The sequence below is a fragment of the Simochromis diagramma genome, unplaced genomic scaffold, assembly GCF_900408965.1.
Source record: "Simochromis diagramma unplaced genomic scaffold, fSimDia1.1 OVJJ01000216.1, whole genome shotgun sequence".
In the NCBI taxonomy this organism is placed as follows: Eukaryota; Metazoa; Chordata; class Actinopteri; order Cichliformes; family Cichlidae; genus Simochromis; species Simochromis diagramma.
The window spans coordinates 6,160,617-6,182,776 of record NW_024386883.1 but is presented as its reverse complement, the minus strand read 5'-3'; the positions used below and the strand labels follow the sequence as shown (position 1 = coordinate 6,182,776).

Sequence of the window (22,160 nt, the reverse complement as noted above, 5' to 3'; positions counted from 1 at the left end):
CATGCCAATCCTCCCGATTTTTCCGGGAGAATCCCGAATTTCAGTGCCCCTCCCAAAAATCTCCCGGAGCCACCGTTCTCCCAAATTTCTCCCGATTTTCCTCCCGGACAACAAAATTGAAAAACCACATCGCAGAATTCATAGCGCGGCCCAGCCAATTCCAACTACTTATTTTTAATATTACTCTTATTTCTCTTTCTGAGCCATGTTGAGGATAGATTCCGTAATATACATCAGAATAAAGAGAATATAGTTTGGGATTGATTGTAATATTACAATATGGCCGTTAATGGGTGTAAGAAGGCCTGGAATGGGAACAAAGAACTGGGGTGCAGGGCAGGAGGACAATCAACCCCCATCCCCAGGCCAGGATGCAAGAGTTACTGAGGGTGAGGGGCAGACAAAGACCTTAAAAGGAGATGGGGGTCAGGGTGTCAGCACCCTTGGCCACTGTACTAGTGTATTTCCATTGTGGGGGTGTTTACTGTAGGGGGGAGGAGACCAGAGGTTATAACTGTAACTGTTGTGTGGAGTTCTTTAGATCAGCCTTTAGCATAGGACTGCATAGGATGCAGTGTGCTGATCTCCAGATGGATCTGTAAGAATAATGGGTAATAAAAGGATTGTGTAAAACATGGAAACATCTCAGCGTGATCTCTACCAGGACCAAAAGAATTGCAGACACCGGCGTTGTCTCAACAGTCGCAAATTTTTTTTAACATATTTTCAGGTGAGAATGTAGCTGTGTAAACTTCAAATATCTGAGGCGACCGACACATCATCTTCAAACCCCGGCGATCTTTCGCTACTCGGGTTAAACATGATATATGAGTCACTTTGATAACTTAAAAATGTTATTGTTTGGCTTTTTCAGTGTTTTATTTGTTCATGAGTAAATCGGTTTGGCTCTTAGATTCAATTAAATTTAACTTTATTAATCCCTCGGGAGGGTTCCTCCGGGGCTTTCACACAGCTGAATAAACGTCAAACAGAAAATGATTAAACAGAAGTTTGAGACGGTCCAGAGTTTACGTCAGCGCCCGGTTATATTTTAGATAGCAAGGAGCAGACAGCAGAGTTTCACTCCACCGAGGGAGCTCGTGCCGTACTACCCGGCTTTCTTTAGACCGCAAAGGCCGGGTCCTCAGGTGGAAGCAGCCTGTGAATTTGGACCGTTTCCGGGCCGGCCAATAATAACGGTGACATTTAACGTATTTTATCCAATAAATAAGCCCTGTAAAATGTATTTAGCCCCCCCTCCCCCGCCCAACAGCCCTTTTGAATGTCTCCCTAGTATGGCCACAACACCTCACTCTTGGAGCACTTTTTTGCCACATGTATCGCAAACCATGTCTCAGCTGTTTGTGGAGGTAAAATACGTCCACACATGACTCCAATTACGCTCAGCCATTGCTGTGAGTCAAGGGGCTGCGAGACATTTATTCAGCCGTATTTCGCACATGACTGAAAGGTGGAAGAGGAAGTAGTTCCTTTGAATGTAGACAATCCGAATGTTATAGTTTCTTTCCACTGTGTTCCTGTTAATGATAAACTACAAATGTAATCTAAATTACTAAAACATCAATATTTTAATGTGAGAATCGATATATTTTTCGTATTTTTCACATTTTTTTAGTATGTGACACGTGGTATTGTACGACTTTAAAAAAATAAATGATTGTAATGGAAAGCAGCTTTTACAATTTCATTTTACTATGGTCATGCAAGAGAAATTACTCTGGTATTACTTCACTTATATTTTTATTGTTGAATATTCTTTTTCAGTTATATTAACTTGTAGTTTCAATTCTATGGTCTTTTAGATTCTATAATAGTACCATAACAGTGGCACACGCAGGTACTGAAACAACAAATTCAAAGAAAAAAGAAGATTGCTGCTACTAAAACTGACTAAAGTTAAAATAATGTCTACATCTTAGTCCTGAAAAATACAGAGGAGCAGAATCTCTTTGGTCACAGAAAGACTAAATCTTTTACATCAGATGGCAGAGGGCACTGCAGACATTCAAGTCTAAATCCTTTTTTAATATTTTGTGGCAATTTTGGATGTAACTCGAGTTTTCAGCAACTTCTTTAATGACTCTTTGATCTCCTGTGTCTGAAGAACATAGATAATCGGGTTTAACATGGGAGGCAATACAGTGCTCATAGAAAGGCTTATGATTCTAGCATTTGGATGTATTACACTCCCAAAGATATACACAAATGTAAATGGAAGGAAATAAATTGCCACTAATGAAAGGTGACCTGTGCAGGTTTTGAAAGCTTTCACTCTTTCCCTAAATGTAGAAATTTTTGACAAAGAATAGCCAATACAGCAGTAACTTCCCACGATAAATGCCAGTGGAAACCCAAGAATTATAACTAGTGCCAAACCAGCAATTGCACGATTGGGGGTAACATCATTGCAGCCAAGACGATACATAGGACCATGATCACAATAGTAGCTCTGAATAACAACAGACTTACAAAAAGAAAGTCTTGTGAGAAGGCCAGCTGCAATGAGTATAAGAGTTATGGCAAGAAGCCAGAAAAAAGCGATCAAAGATAAAATGAGCTTGTGGCTCACTCTCATTTGATAGTGCAGCGGGTACATGATAGCCATGACTCTGTCAAAGGACAATACAACCAGATTAAAACCTTGCATAAAAATGAAAGTAAAGCAGAAAAACATGAAAGTCAAGCAGTCATTGTAGGAAATATAATAATGGTTAAACAGAAAAATGTCAACAACCTTTGGAACCAAAGCAGAGCTACTTAACAGGTCTGTAAATGCAAGGTTAAAAACAGCAATATATTTAGGACTTCTCAACATGCGATCCAATGTTATTACAATCATCACTAATGTGTTTCCCACCACTGCAAGAATGTAAATAAAACACAGAAAGACAAAATAATATCTAATATTAGGTATGCCAATAAAACCACTTATTATAAAATATGCAGGTCGCACAAAGGTGATGTTGTTCTCAGCAGCTGAGTTAATCAATGCCATGTATAGAGCTTCTGTTAATCTTCTATAATTCTCTGTACTCGTTTGTGTAGGCTGCCTCTAGTTTGTGAAGGCTAGCTACAAGCATTTCACTACATATCGTACTGTGTATGACTGTGTACGTGACAAATAAAATTTGAATTTGAAAATTTGAATTTTTACAAATATAAGCAGAGCAACTTTGTGCTCTGATACTTATAGCAGTACTCTGTTCTCTTGTGTACTGCTCTCCTCATGTGTGTGCATGTGTGCATAGGGTACACAATTCAGCAGCCAGCCAAACACCATTCAAAATACGGGAGTCAGATTATAGCGTCCAAGCTCCAGGTGCTTTATTTTAGGTTGCAGCTGTACAGCAGGTCACAGTGGTTGTATTGGACTACCTGGGTTCACAAGTATTATCCACCCACTTAAAAAAGAAAGAAAGAAATAGGCTTGTCCCTTGTCTTCTTGGCAGCTAAAGGTCAATCTCATAATTCCCATTCATTGCTAAGACTTATAATATTATTATTGTTAATAATAATAACTTAATTATATCACCCTTTCGAAACATCAAGTTACAGTGCTTTACAGCTCAAATAAAAGCAACACATAGAACAGATAGAAGTTAAATCTACATGTTAAAACATAGAGACCCATAAACAGGCATATAATCAGCCATACTGAGGGATATTCATCCCTACATACACGCATACATGGCTAGAAGGCCCTGGTTAGATCCAAAAGGTCGGCTGCATTGATAAGGTGTGCAGGGGCCTGTCCATGTAAAGTTTATATGTTAATAACATAATTTAAAGTGGATTCTGAATTTCACTGGAAGCCAGTGAAGGGAAGCAAGGATAGGTTTAATATGTGACTGCTGGCTAGTTTTCGTTAGCAGCCTTGCTGCTGCGTTCTGAACTAACTGAAGATGAGCTATGAAAGAACTGAGAGATATATGTGAAAAGTGAATTGTAATAATCAACACAGGAGAAAATTAAAGTGTGTACTAAAAGTTCAAGATGACAAACTCACAGTAAAGGGTTGTTGTTCGCAATATTTCTCAGATGAAGGAAACAAGACTGGGTAACCTTTGAGATATGACTTTCAAAATTCAAGTGTTGATCTTGGTATCAAAAAGGATACCAAGGTTTTTAACCAGATGATTTGATGGTATTAGCGAGGGCACTGATGTACTGGCTAAATTTGAATGTTTGGGCCGAGCACTAGAACCTCAGTTTTACTTGAATTGAGATGGAGGAAATTAGAATACAACCAATTAGCAACACATGAGCGGTGCAGATGAGAACATACATTGATTAATATGAATTCATATTACTCATTTTACAGACCCAGCTTGTCTTAGAGTGTCCAACAAGATTTTGATGTAATGTAATATAGGCGAATATTGTGTTTTCCTGACGATGGACCTGACCTGAACATTATATTTTGCTCGACTGGCTGAGACGTTCTACCTGAGTTTGCATAGCTTCCACCTACAGTACATACACATGCACTTAGTGGGGTTAGGTTAATTGGTGATTACAAATTGCCCATTGGTGTGAGTATGAATGTTTGTCTGTTTTTTTTTTTCTTCTTTTTTTAAGTTTTAGCCTGTGGGGGACAGGTGTCATGGTCCTGAGCCTGCCGACTCAGTGTTTTGTGTTTCCTTATGCTTTTGTTCATTCCGATTTGCCATTTGTTAGGTTTCTGTTCTTTGCCTGCCTGCTCCCACTTCTCTGTGTTCCCTCCGTCTCTCCATGGTGTCACACTGTCTGCTTGTGAATCTGTCTGTTTAGTTCTGTGTCTTGTCTGGTTCTGTGTCTGTGAGTTTCCAGTTTTATTGTGAAGGTCTCCGTCTGATGTGAGTGTGTTCAGTTTTGACGTTTCCCCTGTCCCGTCAGCTCTGATTTCTCCCAGCTGTATTGCCCTCCTGTTTCTCATCCCCTGATTACTGGTGTGTGTATTTAAGCCCTGTGTGTTCTCCTGCCTGTTGCCGGTTCGTCTGCGTTACTCTGTGTTCCACGGTGTCCTGTTCCTCGTCTGCGGCTCTCTGCCTCTCATCCCGTTTGGTATCTTCTCAGGTTAGTTATTTAGTTTTCCCAGTTTAGGTTTCTTTAGTTTATTGTCCTCCCTCATTGCCTGTTTTGCCACCACTCCACTTTTTAAATAAACATCACTAGCATTATCATCCACTGCTTGCATTTTGGGTCCTTTCTCCCTCCAAAACCACACGGCTCGCCTCGGAAGCCGTGACAACAGGTGTCATAACCACAAAACCTTTTATAAATTAATAGCATTAACCCCACATGAGCCTCACTCCATATGCAGTTACATGTTGTCATAAATGCTGCCAATGGAACTTTCGTATCACACACAAGTTTCGGCTATCAGCAATAAACATGGGGACTGACTGGACTGACAAAAACTTGACTGACATGACACCAATATGCAAGATTGCACCTCCACCCACAGAGCAAAAAGGGTGGATGTTTCTTTTTTTTACAGGAACAGGAGGATGAAAGCAACATCTTAGTTTTGCATGTCTTGTAGGCCATGCAGATCTTTTGGTTGCCAGTTTTTTCTGTGTCTGTTTACAAGCAGTGTGTTAATATGACCTTCTATTGTTTACAATGCAAAGGTCACTGTGAGAAAGTGTGCATACAAGATGCACTGGGCTAACATCTACATCTACTTTTTCTACAGCAGAAGGATAATCATATGATTTAATCACATGATTTGCAGCAGGAAACACCACTGGCCAATTTTTTAAACACAGGCTTAAAGGCCTGGAGCAGAGCTACTCCATGGGAGAAGCCCTGCAAATATTAAGAGAGAATGGGCAACTTTATTGTGCATCTCTAATTGTTTTGAATTGACACATGGCAAGGACCATGTGGCAAAAGGGGTTTGTCAGGGTAGTTTTAATTTTTAATTACAGGTGCAGTGACCAAACTGATGGAAGGAGATCATTCATAAGATGCAGACTGAGACCAGGAGAGAAGGCTTCAAGAGCACCAGATGGGCGACCAGTCTTATCCCCAGAGATCAGAACAAGAGCTATTGAAGAGGCACATGGGTTACAGAGAGCACAGCTTGCTGCAGGAAGCTCGCTGCTGGAAGCCTGGTGGGTACGTCTGAAAGTGATCAAAAGAAAGTGGTCGAAGCCGAAGTAGACAGGACATCGCACGCTGTTTCACTGAAGGGCAAAGGCGAAGCCGGGTAGCACTGGAGCCAGTGTGCAGTAGCTGAGGAGCCAGGAAGGTCGGTGAAGGAACAAGGAGCAACTTGAGCACCAAAGGGGGAATCGAGCCCTGACTCAAACGAGTCAGAGAACACCCAGACCTCAACCACGGGGGCAAAGTAATCCCGTGGTCTGTGGCAAGGTCTCAGGGTAGTCTCCCCCTGAGACTGAAGAAAGAAGAGGAGGAAGAACGCAGAGACTCACCCACGCTGGAAAAAGAAGACTGAGTGAATAGATGTTGAAGGTTGTCTACTCCACACCACCCTATTCAAGCAGTTAAACTGATTTTATCTTAGGAAGTGGGAAAAGCATTCACACAAAGAGAGTCCGTCAGGTTTAGGAAACCAGTTTTCACCCAGGATGAAGGACACGTGTGATGTGATCTCTCATTGGAGAGGTAAAAAGGGGAATTATTGAGAATAGAAATAAATAAACTTAAGTTGTGCGCTATTTGAACAGCTTGCCTGCCTGCAGCACTAAAGGACTCCGTGAGAGACGTCTGTCTCGCCCTAGCAGCACCTGTCCCTCTCCTCCTCTTCAATTCGCCTCAACATACGCTCGTCATATTCTGTGATATGATTTACTCTGAGGTGTTTGACAAGGTTAGTGGTGTTGCCACAACCATACATGCCAACCCTCCCGATTTTTCCGGGAGAATCCCGAATTTCAGTGCCCCTCCCAAAAATCTCCCAGAGCCACCGTTCTCCCGAATTTCTCCCGATTTTCTCCCGATTTTCCACCCGGACAACAAAATTGAAAAACCATATCGCAGAATTCATAGTGCGGCCCAGCCAATTCCAGCTACTTAGTTTTAATATTACTCTTGTGATATCCTAAGACCAAGGAACCACGGAGACCATGTTTAGCTCACAGTTGCTTCTTTATTAGGAGAACCGGGGCATGCGCCCCACAGACTGAAAGCTCTCCAACCACTGTTGCCCCCTGGTGGACAAATCCCTGCCACAACATAACATTCCTCCCCCCTTAAACTGGAACTACTCTGTAGTTTTAATCACTACAGAAAATACCCATAACCAAAAACTTCACCTTTATAAAAAAATGCAACAACCCCGTCCCCAGCCTTTATTGAAATTTCACTCCGTAATAATGAACCTTTAGTCCAACAGTCTTAGGTTAACCTATAACAGTTCACCGTAATCACGGCACAAAGTCTCTCAGGTGCTCCGGCTTTCTCTTGGTCCTTTGCGATCGCCGTAACCCAGTGGCAGGTGATTCCAGAGAATCACTACTCTCCATATGTGGCTTCACCACTGGTGTAACTTGCACCTCTATGTGTCTCTCATCCTCGTCTCCTGTCTCAGCGCTGATGTTTGGGGCTGCCTTTGGGGGCTCGCCTGGGTGGCCTTCAGGCATTTCTGCTGCCAGGCACGGCTCCAGGCGGGCAAACAGCTGATCAACGTGACGCCTCACCACTGTCCCATTGCCCACCATCACCAAGTAAGAAACAGGCCCCGTCATCTCCTGTATAAGTCCTGGTATCCATTTTGGTCCTCTGCCATAGTTTCTGGTATATACTGTGTCTCCAATAACAAACATGCGCTCCTTGGCATGTCTATCATGATACAGTCTTTGGCTATCTTGTTTTGCTGTCACTTTCTGTTTCAAGTCAGGGTGTATGAGATCAAGAGTACACCTCAACTTCCGGCCCATCATCAACTCAGCGGGAGACTTCCCTGTTGTGGACTGTGGTGTGATTCTGTAACTAAACAGAGCCCTGTTTAACTTGGTTGCCAGTGTGTCTCCAGTACTCTTTTTCATGAGTTCTTTGAACGTTTGCACTGCTCTTTCTGCTAACCCATTGGAGGCGGGGTGATATGGAGCGGAGGTGACGTGAGTGATTCCGTTCTTTGCCATGAACTCTTTAGTTTGTGCACTTACAAAACACTGGGCATTATCTGAGACCACCATCTCAGGAAGGCCGTGCGTGCTGAAACAGTTTCTCAGGCAGTCTATGGTTGCAGCTGCTGTAGCGGATGGAACTGGATACACATCTAACCATTTGGAGTGTGCGTCCACTATTACTAAGAACATTTTACCCAAAAACGGGCCCGCATAATCGATATGTATCCTTCTCCAGGGCTTTTCTGGCCACTCCCAGGGGTGTAGCGGTGCGTCTTGTGGCCTGTGTCTATGTTCTTGACATGTACTGCAGGACCTCACCTTGTCTTCAATGTCATTCTCCATATGCGGCCACCACATGTAGCTTCTGGCCAGGCCCTTCATGCGGCTCATTCCTGGGTGTGACTGATGTAGCTGTTCCAAAAGGGGGCGTCGACCTCGTTCTGGTATCACCACCCTCGCCCCCCACAGCACACACCCATCCTGCACACTCAGCTCCTGTTGTCTCTGTCTGTAGGGCTGAAAATTAGGATGCTGCGTAGTGGGCCATCCTCTCATAGCATACTCACGCACTCTGGAGAGTATGGGATCTTTGGTTGTCCATCTTTGCAGCTGCTCAGATGTCATCACGCCCTCCTGGTCCTGATCTACCATCAACACTTGGTCCTCAGCTGCCACCTCTTTAGGGAGGTTCTCTGGAAGAGGGAGACGACTCAGACCATCAGCATTACTGTTATTTTTGCCTTCTCTGTATTTAATGACATACTCATAGGCTCTTAATAACACTGCCCATCGCATGATCCTCTGTGACGCCATCTGAGGGACGGCCTTCAACTCATGGAACAAACTTATCAATGGCTTATGATCCATGATAATCATGTACTTCCTGCCGTACAGGTACTTATGAAAATACTGTACACCAAATATCACAGCCAATCCTTCTTTATCCAGCTGTGAGTAGTTCTTTTCTGCTGCATTCAGGGTACACGATGCAAACCCAATGGGTTTTTCCTGACCATCTGGCATGCGGTGAGCTAGTACTGCTCCCACTCCATAGGGGGACGCATCGCAAGAAAGAATTAAATCCTTTTGCTCATCATAGTGTACCAATACACTGCTTGACTGCAACAGTTCCTTTGATTTGCCGAAAACCTTCTCCTGTGCTGGTCCCCAACACCATGGTTCCCCCTTTCTCAGAAGCTTGTGCAGTGGGGCCAACAGTGTGGACAAGTTTGGCAAGAACTTATTATAGAAGTTCAACAACCCCAAATAAGCTTTGAGCTCTGTCACTGATTTTGGGGGTGGCGCCTCCTGCACTGCTTTCACTTTTGCCGGCACTGGATGTAAACCGGTCTTATCCACCCGATGTCCTAAAAATGTCACTTCCTTCTCCATGAATTGACATTTGCTCCTTTTTAAGCGCAGGCCCGCCTCCTCCAAGCGCTGCAGCACTCCAGCCAGTGTTTGAAGATGTTCTTTGTCATTCTTTCCCGTCAGGATGATGTCATCCAGATACACTGCGACACTGGTCAGACCTTGCAACACACTCTCCATGGTGCGCTGAAAAATGGCAGGACTTGAACTCACACCAAATGGCAACCTGGTGTATGTAACAAACCCTTGTGTGTGTTCACTGTGACATACTTTCTAGATTCCTCATCAAGTACAACCTGTTGATATGCATGACTCATATCTAACTTGGTGTATTTTTCTCCTCCTGCCAGCCCCGCTATCATGTCCTCCATTCGTGGAATGGGGTATTGTTCTACAGGCGACACCTTGTTAACAGTCAGTTTGTAGTCACCACAAATTCTGGCGCTGGAGTCTGGCTTTAGTATGGGTACAATGGGTGCGGCCCACTCTGAGAATTTCACTGGTTGGATGATCTTCTCCTCCAACAGTCTCTCCAGTTCCTGCTCCACTTTCTTTTTCATAGCAAACGGAACTGATCGGGGCTTATAGAAGCACGGTTTGGCATCACTGGCTACATGTATCTTTGCTGCAAACCCCTTCAGCGTTCCCAACTCATCCTTAAACACTGTTTCATGTCTGGCCAGTATCCGCTGTAAGGCATCATCTCCGCCTTCTATCTTATGTACAGGTTGCCAGTCTAATTGGAGGGCCTTAATCCATCCCGACCCATCAAACTAGTTCCAGCCCCTTCAATCACCACCACATCCAGTGTTTTCTTACTGTCTCTGAATTCCACCTGCACTTGGGCTGCTCCCCACACGGGTACCTTGTGGCCTCCATACGTTCTCAGTTTGATTCCACACTTGCTTACTTTGGGCGCCTTACTGCCTTCAAAAAGTTTTTTAAATGACTCCTTCGACATGATAGTGTAACCACAGCCTGTGTCTACTTCAAATGTCACATTCTGTCCGTTTACTTTTAGCTTCTGTCTGATGGGTTCTTCCCTTGGGATGCTAATCTCCTCATGCACATTATACATAGTCACACTTGCCTTTATGTGGTGCATTTCAGCTCCTTCTTCCTCACTCTCCACATTCTCCTCTTCCAAGAAATGGGCTTGTTTACCTTGTCTGCCACGCCCTCCTTTTTGTTCCATTTTCATTCGGCAGACCCTTTTTATGTGTCCCACCTTTCCACAGTTGTGGCATTTTTCTGAAACAAACTTGCAGTCCTTGGCCACATGATTTAGCCCTCCACATCTGTAGCACTTCCTGACAACCTGTTGTGACGTCGAGCCGCCGTCCTCCATCTTGTTCACGGCTCCTAATCCTTTAGTGAATCGCGACTGTTCTGTCATGCTCTTCAAATCCACAATGTCTCTGTTAGCAGCCTCCATTGCTTGAGCAAACTTCAGCGCCTTTTCAAATGTTAGCGAATCCTCTGCTAACAATCTGCGCTGTATTCTGTCGTCGCTTATTCCACATACTAAACGATCCCGCAGCATCACCGTCAGGGAGTCTCCAAAGTTACAGTCCTGTGCGAGCTTCCTCAGCTCCGCTACATAATCGCCCACACTTTCCTCCGGCCTTCTATTCCGTGTGTTAAACTTCTACCGCTGCACAATTTCACTCGGCTTAGGGTGAAAATGATTGTTCAACAATCCCACCAACTCAGCATAAGAACGATCCCCTGGCTTGACCGGACTGAGTAGGTTCCTAATCAGGGCATAGGTCTGTGCGCCCACGCAACTCAACAGTACCGCTCACTTCTTCTCCTCCTCCTTAATATCATTCGCCACAAAGAAGTAATCCAAAATCTCACAATATTTCTCCCAGGATTGCAGCTCGCTGTCGAACGGTGCCACCGAGCCCAAAGTGGTAGCCATTATTCCACACCGAGGGTTACGCTCCACTTCCCACAGATGCTAGCGCTGTACCACTTGCCAACCTCAGTTCATAAGTCACTTAGCACGGTGTAACTTCACAGCAAACCTGGCTTTTACCCTCATCGCCATATGTGATATCCTAAGACCAAGGAACCACGGAGACCATGTTTAGCTCACAGTTGCTTCTTTATTAAGAGAACTGGGGCATGCGCCCCACAGACTGAAAGCTCTCCAACCACTGTTGCCCCCTGGTGGACAAATCCCTGCCACAACATAACAACTCTTATTTCTCTTTCTGAGTCGTGTTGAAAATATATTCCGTAATATACATCAGAGTTAAAGAGAATATAGTTTGGTCGAAGATCAGACACCAGCGAGGGAGGATAAGAAGGACAGACACAACAACATTGTCATCCCCTATGTAGCCGGTGTATCAGAAAAACTCAGGTGAGTTTTCTCCAAGCATGACATCCCAGTGTACTTCAGACCCAGCAACACGCTCAGACAAAAACTGGTTCACCTGAAAGACAAAACTCCAAAACACAGACTTAACAATGTGGTGTATGCTGTACAGTGCAGCGAGGAATGCCCAGACCTCTACATTGGAGAGACCAAACAGCCACTTCACAAGCGCATGGGACAACATAGAAGAGCCACCTGCACAGGACAAGACTCAGCAGTCCATCTGCATCTGAAGGATAAAGGACACTCTTTTGAGGATGCCAATGTTCACATTTTGCACAGAGAGGACAGATGGTTTGAAAGAGGAGTGAAAGAAGCCATCTATGTCCACTGTGAGCGACCATCTTTGGACAGAGGCGGGGGTTTACGACACCAACTGTCTGCCATCTATAATCCAGTTTTGAGTTCCCTCCCCAGACGCCTTAACGCCCACTCACATCCTGGGCCATCTGACCTCAGGAATTTGCATGATAAGGTGGGGCCAGGTTTCACAATGAGCTCACCCGAAACCCTGGCTGATTTGGACCCACACCCAGTTTCACACCTTGGCTCAGGCGATTAGAGGATCATCAGGGGGTCCTTTTGTCCCTCTGTGGGGGGATACTCCCACTAGGTTTAAATCTGGGACTCCCCACCATTTGACCTTAGAACTGAAGAAGCTTCTCGGATGAGAGGTGAAACGTCTTCAAGCAACTTAAAGAAGTCCAGACGCTTTTCTTTGCAAGCTCCTTTGACTACGATGACCTGGATGACTGAGAACCTTCACAGACATAATTTGGGATTGTAATATTACAATATGGCCGTTAATGGGTGTAAGAAGGCCTGGAATGGGAACAAAGAACTGGGGTGCAGGGCAGGAGGACAATCAACCCCCACCCCCAGGCCAGGAAGCAAGAGTTACTGAGGGTGAGGGGCAGACAAAGGGGTCAAACGGACACTACCTTAAAAGGAGATGGGGGTCAGGGTGTCAGCACCCTTGGCCACTGTACTAGTGTATTTCCATTGTGGGGGTGTTTACTGTAGGGGGGGAGGAGACCAGAGGTTATAACTGTAACTGTTGTGTGGAGTTCTTTAGATCAGCCTTTAGCATAGGACTGCATAGGATGCAGTGTGCTGATCTCCAGATGGATCTGTAAGAATAATGGGTAATAAAAGGATTGTGTAAAACATGGAAACATCTCAGCGTGATCTCTACCAGGACCAAAAGAATTGCAGACACCGGCGTTGTCTCAACAGTCGCAAAAAAACTTATACATATTTTCAGGTGAGAATGTAGCTGTGTAAACTTCAAATATCTGAGCCGACCGACACATCATCTTGAAACCCCCGTGATCTTTCGCTACTCGGGTTAAACATGATATATAAGTCACTTTGATAACTTAAAAATGTTATTGTTTGGCTTTTTCAGTGTTTTATTTGTTCATGAGTAAATCGGTTTGGCTGAGATTAAAGTTATTAGATTAGATTCAATTAAATTTAACTTTATTAATCCCTCGGGAGGGTTCCTCCGGGGCTTTCACACAGCTGAATAAACGTCAAACAGAAAATGATTAAACAGAAGTTTGACACGGTCGAGAGTTTACGTCAGCGCCCGGTTATACAGGGAGTGCAGAATTATTAGGCAAATGAGTATTTTGTCCACATCATCCTCTTCATGCATGTTGTCTTACTCCAAGCTGTATTTGCTCGAAAGCCTACTACCAATTAAGCATATTAGGTGATGTGCATCTCTGTAATGAGAAGGGGTGTGGTCTAATGACATCAACACCCTATATCAGGTGTGCATAATTATTAGGCAATGTCCTTTCCTTTGGCAAAATGGGTCAAAAGAAGGACTTGACGGGCTCAGAAAAGTCAAAAATAGTGAGATATCTTGCAGAGGGATGCAGCAGTCTCAAAATTGCAAAGCTTCTGAAGAGTGATCATCGAACAATCAAGCGTTTCATTCAAAATAGTCAACAGGGTCGCAAGAAGCGTGTGGAAAAACCAAGGCGCAAAATAACTGCCCATGAACTGAGAAAAGTCAAGCGTGCAGCTGCCAAGATGCCACTTGCCGCCAGTTTGGCCATATTTCAGAGCTGCAACATCACTGGAGTGCCCAAAAGCACAAGGTGTGCAATACTCAGAGACATGGCCAAGGTAAGAAAGGCTGAAAGACGACCACCACTGAACAAGACACACAAGCTGAAACGTCAAGACTGGGCCAAGAAATATCTCAAGACTGGTTTTTCTAAGGTTTTATGGACTGATGAAATGAGAGTGAGTCTTGATGGGCCAGATGGATGGGCCCGTGGCTGGATTGGTAAAGGGCAGAGAGCTCCAGTCCGACTCAGACGCCAGCAAGGTGGAGGTGGAGTACTGGTTTGGGCTGGTATCATCAAAGATGAGCTTGTGGGGCCTTTTCGGGTTGAGGATGGAGTCAAGCTCAACTCCCAGTCCTACTGCCAGTTTCTGGAAGACACCTTCTTCAAGCAGTGGTACAGGAAGAAGTCTGCATCCTTCAAGAAAAACATGATTTTCATGCAGGACAATGCTCCATCACACGCGTCCAAGTACTCCACAGCATGGCTGGCAAGAAAGGGTATAAAAGAAGAAAAACTAATGACATGGCCTCCTTGTTCACCTGATCTGAACCCCATTGAGAACCTGTGGTCCATCATCAAATGTGAGATTTACAAGGAGGGAAAACAGTACACCTCTCTGAACAGTGTCTGGGAGGCTGTGGTTGCTGCTGCACGCAATGTTGATGGTGAACAGATCAAAACACTGACAGAATCCATGGATGTCCTTGCAAAGAAAGGTGGCTATATTGGTCGCTGATTTGTTTGTGTTTTGTTTTTGAATGTCAGAAATGTATATTTGTGAATGTGGAGATGTTATATTGGATTCACTGGTAAAAATAAATAATTGAAATGGGTATATATTTGTTTTTTGTTAAGTTGCCTAATAATTATGCACAGTAATAGTCACCTGCACACACAGATATCCCCCTAAAATAGCTAAAACTAAAAACAAACTAAAAACTACTTCCAAAAACATTCAGCTTTGATGTTAATGAGTTTTTTGGGTTCATTGAGAACATGGTTGTTGTTCAATAATAAAATTATTCCTCAAAAATACAGCTTGCCTAATAATTCTGCACTCCCTGTATTTTAGATAGCAAGGAGCAGAGTTTCACTCCACCGAGGGAGCTCGTGCAGTACTACCCGGCTTTCTTTAGACCGCGAAGGCCAGGTCCTCAGGTGTAAGCAGCTTCTTAATTTGGACACCACCGCTGTTTACGGGCCGGCCAATAATAACGGTGACATTTAACGTATTTTATCCGATAGATAAACCCTGTAAAATGTATTTACCGCCCCCTCCCCCGGCCCAACAGCCCTTTTGAATGTCTCCCTAGTATGGCCACAACACCTCACTCTTGGAGTACTTTTTGCCACATGTATCGCAAACCACGTCTCAGCTGTTTGTGGAGGTAAAATACGTCCACACATGACTCCAATTACGCTCAGCCATTGCTGTGAGTCAAGGGGCTGCGAGACATTTATTCAGCCGTATTTCGCACATGACTGAAAGGTGGAAGAGGAAGTAGTTCCTTTGAATGTAGACAATCCGAATGTTATCGTTTCCTTCCACTGTGTTCCTGTTAATGATAAACTACAAATGTAATCTAAATTACTAAAACATCAATATTTTAATGTGAGAATCGATATATTTTTCGTATTTTTCACATTTTTTTAGTATGTGACACGTGGTATTGTACGACTTTAAAAAAATAAATGATTATAATGGAAAGCAGCTTTTACAATTTCATTTTACTATGGTCATGGAAGACAAATTACTCTGGTGTTACTTCACTTATATTTTTATTGTTGAATATTCTTTTTCAATTATATTAACTTGTAGTTTCAATTCTATGGTCTTTTAGATTCTATAATAGTACCATAACAGTGGCACACGCAGGTACTGAAACAACAAATTCAAAGAAAAAAGAAGATTGCTGCTACTAAAACTGACTAAAGTTAAAATAATGTCTACATCTTAGTCCTGAAAAATACAGAGGAGCAGAATCTCTTTGGTCACAGAAAGACTAAATCTTTTACATCAGATGGCAGAGGGCACTGCAGACATTCAAGTCTAAATCCTTTTTTAATATTTTGTGGCAATTTTGGATGTAACTCGAGTTTTCAGCAACTTCTTTAATGACTCTTTGATCTCCTGTGTCTGAAGAACATAGATAATCGGGTTTAACATGGGAGGCAATACAGTGCTCATAGAAAGGCTTATGATTCTAGCATTTGGATGTATTACACTCCCAAACATATACACAAATGTAAATGGGAGGAAATAAATTGCCACTAATGAAAGGTGACCTGTGTAGGTTTTGAAAGCTTTCACTCTTTCCCTAAATGTAGAAATTTTTGACAAAGAATAGCCAATACAGCAGTAACTTCCCACGATAAATGCTAGTGGAAACCCAAGAATTATAACTAGTGCCGAACCAGCAAATGCATGATTGGGGGTATTATCATTGCAGCCAAGACGATACATAGGACCATGATCACAATAGTAGCTCTGAATAACAACAGACTTACAAAAAGAAAGTCTTGTGAGAAGGCCAGCTGCAATGAGTATAAGAGTTATGGCAAGAAACCAGAAAAAAGCGATCAAAGATAAAATGAGCTTGTGGCTCACTCTCATTTGATAGTGCAGCGGGTACATGATAGCCATGACTCTGTCAAAGGACAATACAACCAGATTAAAACCTTGCATAAAAATGAAAGTAAAGCAGAAAAACATGAAAGTCAAGCAGTCATTGTAGGAAATATAATAATGGTTAAACAGAAAAATGTCAACAACCTTTGGAACCAAAGCAGAGCTACTTAACAGGTCTGTAAATGCAAGGTTAAAAACAGCAATATATTTAGGACTTCTCAACATGCGATCCAATGTTATTACAATCATCACTAATGTGTTTCCCACCACTGCAAGAATGTAAATAAAACACAGAAAGACAAAATAATATCTAATATTAGGTATGCCAATAAAACCACTTATTATAAAATATGCAGGTCGCACAAAGGTGATGTTGTTCTCATCAGCTGAGTTAATCAATGCCATGTATAGAGCTTCTGTTAATCTTCTATAATTCTCTGTACTCGTTTGTGTAGGCTGCCTCTAGTTTGTGAAGGCTAGCTACAAATATAAGCAGAGCAACTTTGTGCTCTGATACTTATAGCAGTACTCTGTTCTCTTGTGTACTGCTCTCCTCATGTGTGTGCATGTGTGCATAGGGTACACAATTCAGCAGCCAGCCAAACACCATTCAAAATATATAATTAAAGCGTCCAAGCTCCAGGTGCTTTATTTTAGGTTGCAGCTGTACAGCAGGTCACAGTGGTTGTATTGGACTACCTGGGTTCACAAGTGTTATCCACCCACTTAAAAAAAAAGAAAGAAATAGGCTTGTCCCTTGTCTTCTTGGCAGCTAAAGGTCAATCTCATAATTCCCATTCATTGCTAAGACTTATAATATTATTATTGTTAATAATAATAACTTAATTATATCACCCTTTCGAAACATCAAGTTACAGTGCTTTACAGCTCAAATATAAGCAACACATAGAACAGATAGAAGTTAAACCTACATGTTAAAACATAGAGACCCATAAACAGGCATATAATCAGCCATACTGAGGGATATTCATCCCTACATACACGCATACCTGGCTAGAAGGCCCTGGTTAGATCCAAAAGGTCGGCTGCATTGATAAGGTGTGCAGGGGCCTGTCCATGTAAAGTTTATATGTTAATAACATAATTTAAAGTGGATTCTGAATTTCACTGGAAGCCAGTGAAGGGAAGCAAGGATAGGTTTAATATGTGACTGCTGGCTAGTTTTCGTTAGCAGCCTTGCTGCTGCGTTCTGAACTAACTGAAGATGAGCTATGAAAGAACTGAGAGATATATGTGAAAAGTGAATTGTAATAATCAACACAGGAGAAAATTAAAGTGTGTACTAAAAGTTCAAGATGACAAACTCACAGTAAAGGGTTGTTGTTCGCAATATTTCTCAGATGAAGGAAACAAGACTGGGGTAACCTTTGAGATATGACTTTCAAAATTCAAGTGTTGATCTTGGTATCAAAAAGGATACCAAGGTTTTTAACCAGATGATTTGATGGTATTAGCGAGGGCACTGATGTACTGGCTAACTTTGAATGTTTGGGCCGAGCACTAGAACCTCAGTTTTACTTGAATTGAGATGAAGGAAATCAGAATACATCCAATTAGCAACACATGAGCGGTGCAGATGAGAACATACATTGATTAATATGAATTCATATTACTCATTTTACAGACCCAGCTAGTCTTAAAGTGTCCAACAAGATTTTGATGTAATGTAATATAGGCGAATATTGTGTTTTCCTGACAATGGACCTGACCTCTGCCTTTCATTCTGTTGAACTAGAGATGGACCGATCCGATATTACGTATCGGTATCGGTCCGATACTGACGTAAATTACTGGATCGGATATTGGAGAGAAATAAAAAATTTAATCCGATCCATTAAATATCAAAAAAAGCACCTCACAAAACTTGCGACATGGCGTACTCAGCTCATAACCGTAGCACCTGTGCAGTGTGTCACATGATAGAGCAGCTGTGTGTATTTGTAGCCTCACTACCAAACCAGCATTTCATCTCCGAGGAAGTTATCCCAGAGAGCAGTAAAGCAAGTGTGTAAGTTCATCTCTGAATGTTTTTAAATCATTCCCACGTTAAGCTTAACAACCGATATATGGAGCAACTGCCTCTTCTCTAGTGATGTGCGATACCACTGATTTCCTTTCCGATCCGATACCAAGTAATATCCAGGGTGGTATCGACGATACTGATCCCATACGATACTTTGTACAGAAACTTATTTTATTTATTGTATCTCAAATTATAGCGTCATAATGATTACAGGACATCAGATTACTTGTTCTTATCACTTAATAATGCAGAGTTCATCATATAGAAATAAATAAACTTAAGTTGTGCGCTATTTGAACAGCTTGCCTGCCTGCAACACTAAAGGACTCCGTGAGAGACGTCTGTCTCGCCCTAGCAGCACCTGTCCCTCTCCTCCTCTTCAGTTCGCCTCAACATACGCTCGTCATATTCTGTGATATGATTTACTCTGAGGTGTTTGACAAGGTTCGTGATGTTGCCACAACCATACATGCCAACCCTCCCGATTTTTCCGGGAGAATCCCGAATTTCAGTGAAATCTCCCGGAGCCACTGTTCTCTCGAGTTTCTCCCAATTTTCCACCCGGACAACAAAATTGAAAAACCATATCGCAGAATTCATAGTGCGGCCCAGCCAATTCCAGCTACTTAGTTTTAATATTACTCTTATTTCTCTTTCTGAGTCGTGTTGAGAATAGATTCCGTAATATACATCAGAGTTAAAGAGAATATAGTTTGGTCGAAGATCAGACACCAGCGAGGGAGGATAAGAAGGACAGACGCAACAACATTGTCATCCCCTATGTAGCCGGTGTATCAGAAAAACTCAGGTGAGTTTTCTCCAAGCATGACATCCCGGTGTACTTCAGACCCAACAACACGCTCAGGCAAAAACTGGTTCACCCGAAAGACAAAACTCCAACACACAGACTTAACAATGTGGTGTATGCTGTACAGTGCAGCGAGGAATGCCCAGACCTCTACACTGGAGAGACCAAACAGCCACTTCACAAACGCATGGCACAACATAGAAGAGCCACCTCCACAGGACAAGACTCAGCAGTCCATCTGCATCTGAAGGATAAAGGACACTCTTTTGAGGATGCCAATGTTCACATTTTGGACAGAGAAGACAGATGGTTTGAAAGAGGAGTGAAAGAAGCCATCTATGTCCACTGTGAGCGACCATCTTTGAACAGAGGCGGGGGTTTACGACACCAACTGTCTGCCATCTATAATCCAGTTTTGAGTTCCCTCCCCAGACGCCTTAACGCCCATTCACATCCTGGGCCATCTGACCTCAGGAATTTGCATGATAAGGTGGGGCCAGGTTTCACAATGAGCTCACCCGAAACCCTGGCTGATTGGGACCCAAACCCAGTTTCACACCTTGGCTCAGGCGATTAAAGGATCATCAGGGGGTCCTTTTGTCCCTCTGTGGGGGGATACTCCCACTAGGTTAAATCTGGGACCCCCACCATTTGACCTTAGAACTGAAGAAGCTTCTCGGATGAGAGGTGAAACGTCTTCAAGCAACTTAAAGAATAGAATAGAATAGAATTCAACTTTATTGTCATTGCACATGCACAGGTACAGGGCAACGAAATGCAGTTTGCATCCATCCAGAAGTGCTTTAGTGATATAGATATATTACAGTATATATTAGCAATAATATAGAATTGTGAGTATATTACAGAAATGGGTCTATATGGTATGTTATAATGTACACGGTATGAAGTATGTTGTGAATATTCTATAACTATAAGTATGTACAGGCTGTAGTGAGTACAAGCTATGTACAGGCTATGAAAGGATATAATATGAAAAACTATACAGAATATGAAATAAATAACTTTACAGAATCTGAGATATACAGCTATACAGAAATGGGAACTATGCAAGTTGTAAACAGTTGTAGGATTAAAGATTATCGAATGTACAGAATGATTATTTACACAGAGCTATACAGTAGTGCAGTTAAGATAAGTGAGGGTGTAGATAGTTTCTACAGAGGCTATAAAGTGCTAGTGGTTGTGAGTGGTGGTTCAGTCCATGTTATTATGTGTGTTTGAGGGTACAGTTGTCCATTGTGGGTGTGTGTATGTTCAGTCCATGAGTTTAACGTGGGTCAGATGTCAGGAGCCAGAGTTCAGGAGTCTGACAGCTGTGGGGAAGAAGCTGTTCCGGTACCTGGTGGTCTTAGTCCGGAGGCTCCTGTGGCGCCTCCCAGAGGGCAGGAGGGTGAAGAGTCCATGTGATGGGTGACTGGGGTCTTTGATGATTTTCCCAGCCCTTTTCAACACCGCTTCCTGTAGATGTCTTTTATGGCAGGAAGTGGTGCTCCGGCGATGCGCTGGGCAGTTTTCACAACCCTCTGCAACGCCTTCCGGTCCGAGGCAGAGCAGTTCCCATACCAGACTGTTATACAGTTGGTCAGGATGCTCTTGATGGTGCAACGATAGAAGTTCACCAGGATGTCTGAGGACAGGTGGTTCTTCCTCAGAGTCCTCAAGAAGAAGAGGCACTGGTGAGCCTTCTTGACCAGCTTGGAGCAGTTGGTCGTCCAGGTGAGATCCTCGGAGATGTGGACTCCCAGGAACTTGAAGCTGCTCACACGCTCCACAGCCGTCCCCTTAATGTGGATGGGTGGATGTGGGTCAGCATTCCTCCTGTAGTCCACGATGAGCTCCTTGGTCTTCTCGGTGTTAAGCAGCAGGTTGTTTCTGTCGCACCACTCAGCCAGACTATCCACCTCCTCCCTGTAGGCGGCCTCATCGTTGTCACTGATGAGGCCAATCACCGTGGTGTCATCTGCAAACTTAATGATGGTGTTGGAACCATCAGCAGGTCTGCAGTCGTGGGTGAAGAGGGAGTAGGAAAGGGCTCATCACACAGCCTTGTGGTACACCGGTGTTCATCGTGATTGTAGATGAGCAGTGGTTATCCAGCCGGACATCTTGGGGGCGGTTGGTCAGGAAGTCCAGTAACCATTTGCATGAGGGAACTGATGCCCAGGTCTGTCAGTTTCCTGATGAGTTGTGAGGGGTGGATTGTATTGAATGCTGAACTGAAGTCTATAAACAGCATTCTGGCGTAGGTGTTGTTGTTGTCCAGGTGTGAGAGGACAGAGTGCAGTGCGATGGAGACTGCATCCTCTGTGCTCCTGTTCTGGCGGTATGCGAATTGGTGGGGGTCCAGGGTGGGGGGAGACAGGATTTGAAGTGTGCTAGGACCAGCTGCTCTAAGCACTTAGTGATGATGGGGGTGAGTGCTACTGGGCGGTAATCATTGAGGCAAGATGGGTTGGAGTTTTTGGGTATCGGGACGATGGAGGTGGATTTGAAGTAGGCCGGTACCACAGCGTGGGCCAAGGACAGATTGAATATGTCTGTGAGCACTCCTGCAAGCTCCCCAGAACACGCTCTGAGAACACGCCCGGGGATGCCATCAGGGCCTGCAGCCTTGTGGACATTGATCCTCCTCAGCACCGCTCCTACATCGGTGGGGGAGAGAGTCAGAGGTTGGTGGTCTGGCGTCATGTCTGCTTTGGTTGTGGTTGTGGGTTCCCC

General features: G+C 43.5%; 2 protein-coding genes and 1 pseudogene across 2 annotated transcripts; all 3 read right to left on the bottom strand.

Moving 5' to 3' along the window:
• Positions 1–1,811: 1,811 nt before the first annotated feature.
• LOC120734057 (olfactory receptor 1500-like) lies at positions 1,812–3,028 on the bottom strand. The gene has a single exon (XM_040032624.1). The coding sequence runs from the start codon at positions 3,014–3,016 to the stop codon at positions 2,045–2,047; it is 972 nt and encodes a 323-aa protein (XP_039888558.1). The 5' UTR covers positions 3,017–3,028; the 3' UTR covers positions 1,812–2,044.
• Positions 3,029–7,394: 4,366 nt separating this feature from the next.
• Positions 7,395–11,494, bottom strand: LOC120734080 (annotated as a pseudogene).
• Positions 11,495–15,766: 4,272 nt separating this feature from the next.
• LOC120733605 (olfactory receptor 1500-like) lies at positions 15,767–16,974 on the bottom strand. Its single transcript, XM_040031902.1, has one exon. It carries the CDS (start codon positions 16,972–16,974, stop codon positions 16,003–16,005), a length of 972 nt encoding a protein of 323 aa, XP_039887836.1. The 3' UTR covers positions 15,767–16,002.
• Positions 16,975–22,160: the final 5,186 nt, after the last annotated feature.